Source organism: Hemiscyllium ocellatum, chromosome 7 (assembly GCF_020745735.1).
Source record: "Hemiscyllium ocellatum isolate sHemOce1 chromosome 7, sHemOce1.pat.X.cur, whole genome shotgun sequence".
Classification (NCBI taxonomy): Eukaryota; Metazoa; Chordata; class Chondrichthyes; order Orectolobiformes; family Hemiscylliidae; genus Hemiscyllium; species Hemiscyllium ocellatum.
The window spans coordinates 96,757,377-96,769,926 of NC_083407.1; the positions used below are offsets into that span (position 1 = coordinate 96,757,377).

General features: G+C 40.9%; 1 protein-coding gene across 5 annotated transcripts in view; it reads left to right on the forward strand.

Moving 5' to 3' along the window:
* The first annotated feature begins 5,341 nt into the window (after nucleotides 1-5,341).
* si:ch211-227n13.3 (uncharacterized) overlaps nucleotides 5,342-12,550 on the forward strand; it is a 73,327-nt gene continuing 66,118 nt past the window's right edge. For all 5 annotated transcript variants that reach the window (XR_009644862.1, XR_009644864.1, XR_009644863.1 and 2 more), the window contains exons 1-2: nucleotides 5,342-5,491; nucleotides 7,862-8,400. Coding sequence is in view for 2 of the 5 variants with exons in the window: in XM_060827536.1 (XP_060683519.1) it covers nucleotides 5,391-5,491; nucleotides 7,862-8,400 (640 nt within the window). In the remaining 3 variants the exon portion in view is untranslated. The remainder of the gene's footprint in view (nucleotides 5,492-7,861; nucleotides 8,401-12,550) is intronic.

Sequence of the window (12,550 nt, forward strand, 5' to 3'; positions counted from 1 at the left end):
TGTTCTTGGGCCTCTGCTCTTTGTAGTTTTTATAAATGACTTGGATGAGGAGATTGAGGGGTAGGTTAGTAAATTTGCAGATGACACAAAGGTTGGAGGTGCCGTTGATAGTATCGAGGGTGATTGCAGGCTGCAGCGGGACATAAACAGGATGCAGAGCTGGGCTGAGAAATGGCAGATGGAGTTCAACCTGGATAGATGCAAAGTAATGCATTTTGGAAGGTTGAACTTGAATGCTGAATATACGATTAAAGACAGGATTCTTGGCAGTGTGGAAGAGCAGCAGGATCTTGGTGTCCAAGTGGATAGCATATGGTGTTTTGGCTTTCGTTAATAGGGGGATCAAGTTTAAGAGCCGTGAGGTTTTGATGCAGCTCTAAAAGTCCCCGGTGAGACCACACTTGAAATATTCTGTCCAGTTTTGGTTGCCCGATTATAGGAAAGATACAGAGGCTTTGGAGAGGGTGCAAAGAATGTTTACCAGGATGCTGCCTGGACTGGAGGACTTGTCTTATGAAGAGAGGTTGATTAAACTCTGGAGAGAAGGAGGAAGAGAGGTGACCTGATCGAGGTATACAAGGTAATGAGAGGCATGGATAGAGTCAACAGCCAGAGACATTTCCCCAGGGCAGGATTGACAGGTATGAGAGGTCATAGTTTTAATATATTGAGGAGATGTCAGAGGTATGTTCTTTAAGCAGAGCGCGTGAATGCATGGAATGCGTTATTGGCGGTGGTGGTGGAAGTAGAGTCATTAGGGACATTTAAGCGACTACTTCAATGAGGAGTGCATAGGTTAGGTTATTTTCTTTTAGATTAGGAATAATCCTCGACACACCATTGTGGGCCGAAGGGCCTGTTCTGTGCTGTACTTCTCTATGTTCTATGTTCTGATAAAACAACACCCCTTCAGACTTAATCCTTTCAAAGCCACACAGGTCCAGAAGGAAGTGGAGGCAATGTTCAACAAAGATATCATTGAACCAAGTGAGTGGAGTTCACTGATCGTGTTAGATCCCAAACCTGACGGGACTATTGGAAGGTCAATGCCGTAACAAAATTGGGCTCACACCCAATACCAAGATTGAAGGACTATATGGTGAAATTATGTTGGGGAGCCCGGTGTTGGACTGGGGTGGACAAAGTTAAAAATCAAACAACACCAGCTTATAGTCCAACAGGTTTACTTGGAAGCTCTAGCTTTCAAAGTGCTGCTCCTAACCTGGTGTTATGTGATTTTTAACTGTATAGAGAAAGTTGGACAAGCCTATTACGTCTCAAAGTTGGACTTACTGCTTGGGTATTGGCAGGTACCTTTATCAGAGAAAGTGAAAGAAGTCTCCTTCCTGTCAGAAGGATGTTGTGAAACTTGAAAGGGCTCAGAAAAGATTTACAAGGATGTTGCTAGGGTGGGAGGATTTGAGCTATAGGGAGAGGTTGAATAGGTTAGGGCTGTTTTCCCTGGAGCATCGGAGGCTGAGGGGTGACCCTTATACAAGTTCATAAAATCATGAGGGGCATGGATAGGGTAAATAGACAAGGTCTTTTCCCTGGGGTAGGGGAGTCCAGAACTAGAGGGCATAGGTTTAGGGTGAGAGGGGCAAGATATAAAAGAGATCTAGGGGACAACTTTTTCAAGTAAAGGATGATGCATGTGTAGAATGGGCTGCCAAGGGAAGTGGTGAAGGATAGTATAATTACAGCACTTAAAAGGTATGAGGAATTGTGTAGAATATGTGATATGCTGGGTGCTGGCACATGGACGAGATTGGGTTGGCATGGACGAGTTGGACCGAAGGGTCTGTTTCCGTGCTATACATGTCTATGACTTTAACTTACAGTGTTTGTAACACCAAATGGGATATATCAATTCAAAGTGATGCCTTTTGGAATGAAGAATGCACTTGACACATTCCAAAGTCTCATGAACAGAATTATGGCTGGATTAACGAACTGTGCAGTTTAACTCGATGATATAGTGATCTTTAGCAAGTCATGGAATGAACACATGGTACAGTTGGCAGGGCTCTTTGAATAATTATGAGAAGTAAAACTGGTAATAAACTTAAAGAAAATGGAATTCGCAAAGGCAGAGGTCACATTCTTGGGACATAACATCGTTCATGGAAGGTTGACCCCAAGGAACGCCAAGACGAAGGCCATTGACCTCGAAGAACGAGGTTCTTCAATTTTTGGGACTAAGCGGATTCTACTGGAAGTTTGTTCCAAACTTCAGCAGTGTAGTGGCAATGCTAACATTTTTTACTAAAGAAAAACACAAAATTTCAGTGGACAGAACAATGCCAGGAGGCATTTGAGAATTTAAAAGCATATTAACCACCGCACCAATTTTAGCTACACCAAGTTTTTGAAACCCTTTAAAGTTGCTAGTGATATAAGAGTTGGAGCGTACTGCTACAGCAAGGTGATGATGGAAGTGAATGGCCAATTGGCTACTTTTCAAAGAAACTCAACACCCAACAGACAAAATACTCTCCCATCAAAATGGAATTATTAAGTTTGGTACTGGCCTTACAACATTTTAATGTTTATGTGATGAACAATGTGTTGAAGACAGTTATGTACACGGATCACAGTCCTCTTACGTTCTTGGAACAATCTAAAGACAAGAATATGAGACAATTTCATTGGAGTCTTATGTTACAGACTTTTAATTTACAAATTGTACATGTTGCAGGTCATATAAATGTGATAGCAGATGCATTATCATAGATTTACAGGGTATAGATAAGATTGTACAGATGACATTTTATATATATATTATATGTGTGCAGAAATTAATATGAACTAAGATTAATATCCTGTGTATTTCATTGTAATGGGATTAAGGATTAGAAGAGAAAGAAGGCACCTTTTCAGTATGATGGTTCATTTTTTCTTAAGGGAGGAGGTGTTATGAAGTTGAAGGCGTGGACTGTAATTTTAAGAGAAAGTGAATGCTGTTTTGGACTGAGACCGTACAAGCATCTGATATATGACTAGCTAGCAATCTCAGAGTGTACTGAAAATTGAAAATATGTAACATTTGATTTTGAAATGGATACCTGAGTTGGTTGCTATTTTGACAATAATTTGAATTTAACCAATCAGTTTAAATTATGCCTCAGGATACTAAAACCCAATCAAGTTTGCCTACATTGAACCAATCAGAGAGAGAGAGAGATCCAAAAGTTTGAAACACACTATCAAAGGTACCTTTTCATATGAAACATCTTCACAATAAAAAGAAAGAAGATGAGCCAGGGAGATCTTCAGCCGAAAGAAGAAAGACACCGATGATAACAACTGCTGTATGATTTTGAAATTAAATTGATGCAATTTTAATAAGTGTTTTATTGGAACAGAATATTGTTATAGAGTTGGAGTCAGGTAATAAGCAGTTAAGAGAAAGGGAGGCTTAAAGTTGTGAATAGTTGTCATTTAATGTTCACTTTAAGAGTTAAAGAATAAATTGATATTATTTTGTTAAATAGTGGAATTTCAGAGTTCTCCATCATTCATATACTTTAAGAGATTATGAGGCAAGGTAAGCTTTTCTGGGTGTGTAGTTTAATTAACAGAGGAATTCACTGCTGTGTTGTAACAGCAGGTACAACAAGTAATTAAGAAGGCAAATGGAATTTTGTCCTTCATTGCTAAAGGGATCGAGGTTAAAAGCAGTGAGGTTATGTTGCAGCTGTACAGGGTGCTTGTGAGACCACACCTGGAGTACTGTGTGCAGTTTTGATCTCCTTATTTGAGAAAGAAGGTACTGGCACTAGAAGGCAAGCAGAGGGGGTTCACGAGGTTCATTCTGGAGTTGTGTGTTAGCTTATGAGGAGAGACTGAGTAGACTGGAATTATATTCAGTGAAATTTAGAAGAATGGGGGGGGATCTTTTCAAAACATATAAAATTATGAAGGGAAATAATAAGATAGAAGTAGAGACAATGTTTCCACTGACAGGTGAAACTTGGACAAAAGCCTCAAAATTAGGTGGAGCAGATTTAGGACTGAATTGAGAAGGAGCTTCTTCACCCAGAAAGTTGTAAATCCATGGAATTCCCTGCCCAGTGAAGTAGTTGACACTACTTCAGTGAATATTTTTAAACCTAAGATTGATTTTTTTTAACAATAAAGGAATTAAGAGATACAGTGAGAGGGTGGATAAATGGAGCTGAGTTCATGAAAAGATCAGCCATAATCTTATTGAATGGCAGAACAGCCTCAAAGGGCCAGATGGCCTACTCCTGCTTGAAGTTCTTAGGTAACTGTACTCGAAATATTTCCTAACATCCAACACAAAATCAAATCCAACAGTATTGAAGAGAAATCAATGATTATTGGAGGAGGTAAGTATGGATAATTATCTGATCTGTCATGATTTCTTTCAATGTAGACAAGCAGGAGGCTGGAAGAATACAGCAAGCCAGGCAGAATCAGGAGGTGGAGAAGTCGGGTGTAACCCTCCTGTTCTGAAGAAGGGCTACATCTGAAACGTTGTTCTTTCAGCCTCCTGCTTATCTACCTTGGATTGCAGCGTCTGCAGTTATTTTTGTCTCTCACATGATTCATTTCAATGGTCGAGCAAACAAGATGGATTGAATAGCCTATTTCTGTTCCTTCCTCTAACAGTGTTGTGGAAACTTGCACAGGTGCCAGCAGATATAACTGCAGCAGTAAAACCATTGGGTTCCAGAAATCAAATGACTGCACTCATAGCAGCAGCAGGCATATAGCTTTCAATATTTGAAAAGGACCTAATTATTTCCTTCATGCCAGAGTTCCCTCTTTATTGAGGTTCCCACTGCTGAGAGGTTATATTGCCGCTGACTTTCATATTTAAAAAAAGATTCTCATCTTCGCTGTTACTGGTAAGTTGTTATTGTATTAGCATCAACCCACTCTTAAACGGCTGGAGAAAGATTTCAGCCAGCCGCTCTCGATTCAAACTAATTACCCGCCCCCTTCTTCACCTCAATTGGATAGATGTGTGTGTGATTGACGGTGGTCTGGCCCAAACAGATTACCTATCGTGGGTGGGCTTTCAAAACGCGGTGTCGACGCTTCCTATTTGATGTTTGTACATTATTGACAGAAAGGTAGCCCAATCAGAAGAGAGGATATGCCGGGCCGTGTAATGGCACGAGCTGGGTGGGAACAAAGCCCGGCCCCGCGGTTATTGGACGGTTTTGCGATGACGGCTCATGAATCTGATTGAAAGTGCGAGTTGGAAGGGGCAGGGACTGGGCGGTGCGCCGCTTGACGTCACCGCCATTGGACGGGTGAAAGTGATCGGCATCGGAGTGGGCCAATCGTACGCGTCAGGGTGGGGCCGCTGTTCCGGGCGCGCTCGTTCGGTTGCTGCTTCGCGCCGAGCGGTTCGGATAATGTGGACATCAGGCGGGCGGTGTGCTGGCCGGACCGACTGCACTTCGCGGCAAAACAACTCTCTTAGTCAGGTGGAGGTGGAGAGCGCCTTCCGGCAATTGTAAGGGTTTCTTCGCACAATGCATTCGCTGGCTTCTCCGTTTATCATATTGCATTTCGTTGTGCAGGTGAACTGCACAGACAGCAATCTTATGGCCATCAGACAGCGAAACAGAAGTAGGCCATTCGGTCCATTGAGCCTTCCCTGCAATTCACTGACATCATGGCTAATCTGATTTATATTCAACTCTACTTTCAGCCTTTTCCCCTTAATGATTTAAAAACATGTCTCTCTCAGCCTTGAATATACTCCAGTAATTCAGCCTCTGTGGTAAAGAATTCAGTAACTTCTCAGAGAGTGGAATTTCCTTATCTCTGACTTGGGTATGTGAGCCTTTGTTTTGAGGTTATGCCCTCTGATTCTATACTCTACAAGGAGAAACAACCTTTCTATACCTACCCTGGCAAGTACCCCAAGATGTTTTCATAAGGTTGCCTCTCATTCTTAAGCTCTAATGAGTACAGGCCCAAACTCTTGTCATAAGATAGCCCCTCTGTGCCTTGTATCAGCTGAGTGAACCTTCTCTGCGTCGTCTCCAATGCCAATATATCTTTATAAGGATAAGGGCCCTAAACTGTTCAGTATCTTCTCAGGCATTGTATGGTCTTAACAAAATTTTCAAATTTTATCTACTCCATCCCATTAGAAATAAAGGCCAACCTTCCATTGTTTTCCCCTAATATCTAATGAATTGTATGCTAACTTTTTGAGGTCTTGGAGAAGATTTATAGTTCAGGTTGTTGGTTTGTTTGCTGAGCTGGTGAGTTTGTCTTCAGGTGTTTTGTCACCATGCAGGTAATATCATCAGTGAGTCTCCAGTGTTTGGTGTTCTGTCTGCTTGCTACATGTCTTGGTTTGTTGTGGTGGGTAATATCATTTTTCCAGTTCTGCCTCTGAAGTTGAATCGCTATGTTAATAGACTTCTGGTTTGAATGCCAGGCTTCTCAGAATTCCTGTGTCTTTGGCCTGTCTCAGGATGGATGCATTGTCCCAGTTGAACTGGTGTCTCTCTTTTGTCAGTGTGTATGGATACCAGGGATAGGTGGTCATGACTTTTGGTAGCTAGTTGGTGTTCATATCCTGGTGGCTACTTTCTTGCCAGATTGTCCAATTTAATGTTTTCTGCAGTCCTTGCAGGGTATTTTGCATATTATGTTCATTCTGCTGGCTCTGGCTATGGGGTTTTTAAAAATTGATCAGTAGCTGTTTCAGTATGATAGTAGATTTGATGCTGCTATCAGATGGGCCGATGGGCTGAGGAGTGGCAGATGGAGTTTAATTTAGATAAAGCGAGGTACTGCATTTTGGAAAAGCAAATCTGAACAGGATTTAGACACTTAATGGTAAAGTCCTAGGAAGTGTTGCTGAACAAAGACCTTGGAGTACAGGTTCATAGTTCCTTGAAAGTAGAGTCGCAGGTAGATGGGATAGTGAAAAAGGCATTTGGTATGCTTTGCATTTTTGGTCACGTTGAGTACAAGAATTGGGAGGTCATGTTGTGAATGTACAGGACATTAGTTAGGCTACTGTTGGAATATTGCGTGCAATTCCGGTCTCCTCATTGGAAGGATGTTGTGAAACATGAAAGGGTTCAGAAAAGATTTACAAGGATGTTGCCAGGGTTGGAGGTTTTGAATTTAGAAGTTTATAAAATCATGAGGGGAATGGATAGGTAAATACAGTCTTTTCCCTGGTTTGGGGGAGCCCAGAACTAGACGGCACAGGTTTAGTGTGAGGGAAAAGATATAAAAAGGACCCAAGGGGCAACATCTTCATGCTGAAGATGGTGTGTATATGTGGAATGGGCTGCCAGAGGAAGTGGTGGAGGCTGGTACAATTGCAGCACTTAAAAAGTATATGGATGGTATATGATTAGGAATGGTTTAGAGGGATATGGCCAAGTGCTGGCAAATGGGACTAGGTGAGATCAGAATATCTGGTTGGCATGGTGTCTGTATCCATGCTGTACATCTGACTCTATACAGAATTTCAGATTATCTGAAGATTTGAAATTTCAACAAAAAATGTTACATCAGAGGCACTGAAGAACATGTGAAAATACTGGCAAAAACAAAGAAACACAAGCAGCTTAAGCATCAGTGACTGGATATTTAAGTTAAAGGTTTTGAGTTCCTTATTGAGGAAATGTACTGTGTTTAAATCTTGGCTTTGTCTTGCTTTGGAAGTTGAATTTAAGAATCTTTGCAAGTAGTTTCAAATTACTAAACTAGAACCAAGCCAGCAAGAAAGATTTAACTGTAAATGGTAACAGGACAATAATTGATTTAAAACTTTAGTCCCTTTTTCCTTTGTGTGCTATCCTGGGGGGAACAAAGTTTCATTTACTGTTTTCTATTCTATTTGCTACAGGTATAGTTCTTTGTGTGGGACCAAAGAAAAAGTTGAGAAAACAGCACTGGAGAATGACCATTTTGCTACTACCACGATAAGTGAAGATTTGGACAAACCACTAGGATTAGAGAATTTAACAGTGTGTTCCATCCTATCTGAGCAACTGGCGCTGAGGAATAGTGACAGTGGCAGAGCCACCACTAGTATTTGCAGCAGTGAATCTCAAACTGCAAGACACTTTGCTAAAGAATCCAATCTAAAATTGAACACACTTCTGACAAAGGCAAAAGAGAAACAGATGTCAAATGGTGACACTCTGTTCTTTACTGTAAAGCAACCAGTTTCCCAAATAGAAGGTTCAACTCTCCAAAACCATGATGGGAATGAGGAAGAAAATTTCGAATTATCCAGGGAAGATTATGATTGTATCTCAACAAACTCTGGAGAGGATTACAGAGAAACGGTCACCTGTGAAGCTTGCTCAAATGTGTATTGGAAAGTGATGAATAGAAAGAGAACTAAGAAGAGACATGTATCACACAAGAAATCACCATATGGTAGGATGGTGCATTTTCCCTATTGTTACTTATTGCTAATTGTATAAAATGTATAGTGTCTGCATATGTCCTTGTAAAGGCAACATATGTGCCACTGAAATTTACCCATGATGGATAGTTCATCCATTGTTTCAATAGTGTGAACCTGATGTCCCCTTGGACTGTAAACAGTGCACAGAACTTTCTTAAATCGTACTTGAGGAATCTCTAGTCCTGAAATTACTACTGACCCAGTACATGTCATTATAGTTGCAGGGAACTAACTTTTTAGGAACATAACTTAGGTGTAGTATATTCAGACAGTCTGATCTGCCATTCAATATGAACATGGCTGATCAGGTTGTAGTCTGTTCTGCCTTCCCATCTGTGGCCTATAACACTTGTCACTCATCTATCAAAACTCCTACTCCACTAAAAATAAATTTGAAGACTTGGAAACACTGATTTCTCAAAGAGAATTCTGGAGATTCTCTTTAGTCACGTGCATAACTCATTCCACATTCTTGAAATGGTATGCAACTTGGTTTAGATTTAAATAAAATTCAATGTTTTGCTCAAGATTTTAGAGTTGTTCCCATAGGATGGGAAAATTTGCAGGATGATGGTTTGGTGAATTGTTTCTTTGGGGCTAACGCAAACATAACTGAACGAATGGCCGCTTCCTATGCTGTAACAATTCTGATTATACTAATGCAGTTTGCTTGTTCGTGAGATTCAAGTAGGTGGTGGTGGTGATGAGATAAGTGGGAAGGGACGGGGTGGGGGGTAGCTGAGAAAACAATAGGTAGATGAAGGTGATCAGTCAGAGGAGGGTAGAGTAGATGGGAAAGATGATGGACAGGTCAAGAGGGCGGTGCTGTGTTGGAGGCTTGGGACTGGGATAAGGTGGGGGGAGGGGTAGGAGATGAACAATTTCCCCTCCCTCCACCTTATCTCCATCGCAACCAAGCACCGCCCTCTTGACCTGTCCATCGTCATTCCCATACCTTCCCCTCCGAATGATCACCTTCATCTACCTATTCCATTCTCAGCTACCCCCAGGCCTTCTCAGCTCCCCGGCCCACAAGCCTCCTTCCTAATGAAGGGCTTATGTCCTAAACATCGATTTTCCTGTTCCTTAGATGCTGCCTGACCTGCTGTGCTTTTCCAGCACCACACTCTCGACATCTCCCTGAACTGCCAGCATTAATTTAACTTGATATCTATAGGTCATTCTCCAGCATAGCATTGAAGTGCCAGTATAGTTCATGTGCAGGTGTGCCAAAGTAGATCTTAAACCTACAACTTTCTGCTTCAGAATTAGAAATGGCACTGACTAAGCCAAGCAGATAACTTGGTGTAACAACTTCAAGTCTTGCTGCAGTGGGAGGGTTGTTAATTAAATTTATCTTGTACATTAGAATGAAATATCAAAATAACATTGGTACAAAGCATTCTCCAGTCCCTCACAGCGAGTTGTGATTATAATATTTTTAATTGGATGAAAACTGCTTTAATGCAATTAATTACATGTAGGAAACTGGAAATGCTCAAATTTACTAGCTTTGCATCTTGCCATGAAAATATTAAAACAATTATTTGACCTATTGATATAGTGAAATATTGATGTCCATTTTTAATGCTTTTGAAAATGTGCTATTGATGCACTTTTCAACGTGATTTTGCAATAGCTGTCTTTTAAAGGTGGCAACATATTTGTGTGACATACTAAAATGTTAGAAATGCTAAGCAGATCTGGCAGCATCTGCGGAGAATTAATGTCTCTGTTTTGATGGCCTTTTGTCGGAAAATCTCCTCCAAAGCAACATGTTTCTTTCCCCAAATTGCGGAGTCCTACAGTTGCTACTTCAAATTTATGGCATCTACATTATTTTGTTATCATATTTACATGTGTTGAAGAATAATTCCAGTGCTATAAAAATCCCCTAACAATCTTCTAATGCTAGCGTGCATTATGATTAGGCTAAAGTCACTGGCCTTTAGTTTATACCTCAAATGCTTGATTTTCTAAGGATTGCATTTGCAAAACATGCATTTATGACCAGATTATTTGAATGGTAAAATATTACAGCATGCTGCTGTGCAGAGGGACCTGGGGTGTCCTTGTGCGTGAATTGCAAGTGCAACAGTTAATTAAGGTGGAAAATAAAATTTTGTCTTTCATTGCAGAGGGACTGAGTTTAAAAGCCAAGAGGTTATGTTGAGCTGTATGGAGTGTTGGTGAGGCCACACCCGGTGTATTGTGGGCAGTTTTGATCTCCTTACTTGAGAAAGGACGTACTAGCACTAAAAGGGGTACAGAGGAGGTTCACTAGGTTGATTCTGGAGTTGAAGGGGTTGGCTTACCATGGGAGACTGACTTTGACTTTGACTTTGATTGGGATTTAGATTGTTAGGGGACTTTTATAGAAACATAAAATTTAGAAGCAGGGAGGTTTCCACTGGCAGGTGAAACTGCAACAAGAGGGCATAGTCTCAATATTAGGAGGAGCAGATTTACGATTGAATTGAGGAGGAACTTCTTCACCTGACTCTATGGAACTTCCGGCCCAGTGAAGTAGTTGAGGCTCCCTCGGTTAATAATTTTAAAGCTGAGTTTCTTTCAATAAAGGAATTTTTAGGGTTTGGGTAAATGGAACTGAGGCCACAAAAAATTCAGCCATGATCTTATTGAATGGTAGAGTGGGCTCAAAGGGCCAGATGGCCTACTGCTCCTGGTTCTTATGTTCTAGATTACTCAACCGAAGTTGAAATATTCTGGTGGCATTCATTGCAATAACTTACATTCTACATTTTCTTTAGACGTGGGGAGAAAACCTAAAACAGTAAAATACTGTGTGCAAGAATTTGAGACAGTTGTGTAACATAGAAATAGGCCCTTCAGCCCACCATGTCAGTGCCAACTAACAAACACCAAACTATATATTCCCTTGATCCACCCTTTCTGTGCCCCTTATAATTTCGTACCTTCAGTCAGATTTCCTCTCCTCAGCCACCTCTGCTCCAGGAAAAACAAATCCCAACTGATTTAGTCTCTCTTCATAACTGAGACTTGCCATTCTGGACAACATCTTGGTGAATCTTCCTGCACCCTTTTCTGTGCAATCATATCCTTCTCATAATGCAATGACTGATTTCTGCACAATATTCCGTCTGTGGCCTCACCAATGCTCTATAAAGTTCAATAAAACTTCTTCAGAAAGCTACTTTTATGTATGTTTGCTAATGGCACCACTTCATTTAATTAAACCTTTTGTGAATCGGGTTAGGTTTGCTTTGCTTCCACCAGCTGCAAGCCAATTAAGGTTAGTAATCTGATAAAGTCTGTTTAAGAATATTCCCCAATACGTGTAAATGTTGTGCAATGTCACTTTCCTTTTAACATCCAGATACTAGTACATTGATAATTTTTTATGTGCATGCAGAATCCACAGTGAGAATGGAGGGCTGGTATCACCCTGACAGAGATGTTAGGAAAAGGTGAGAACTGTAGATGCTGAAGAGTCACAGATGAAAGTGTGGTGCTTAAAAGGTATAGCAGGTCAGGCAGCATCCGAGGAGCAGGAGAGTCGATGTTTCAGGCATATTCCCTTCATCAGGAATGTAGAATGAGATGTACTTGTATCAAATTTAACAAGTTAGAATGTGGCTTAAAAGTTTGTTCATTCATGGGCCTTGGGCATCACCTGGTTTGGCCATTTATTGCATATTCCTAACTGCCCTTGAAAAAGGTGTTGGGGATTACCTTCTTGAACTAGCTGCAGTGCATGTGAGGTACAACCACACTGCTGTTAAAAATGGCTTTCCAGGATTTCAACCCAGCAACTGTGAAGGTAGAGTGACAATATTCCAAATTAGGGTAGTGTTTGGTTTGTAGGAATCTTGCAGGTGGTGGTGTTCACTTGTGTCTACTGCCCTTTCAAGGTCCCCCAAATCTTGCGTGTTTCAATAATATCTTTCGTTCTTTAAGTATTGTTTTTGATTTGCTGAAGCATTTTGGGCTAGCTATTCTATAAATCGATGAACAGCAGTAGGAAGCTCAAAAATTCCAAGCAATGTTTCATACAAACTGGCTTGTCATTTCTTGTTTCAGGAGTTGCTACTAAACTGGGATCAGTTCAATTCCTCCTTCTGCGCCCCCAGCTTGTCT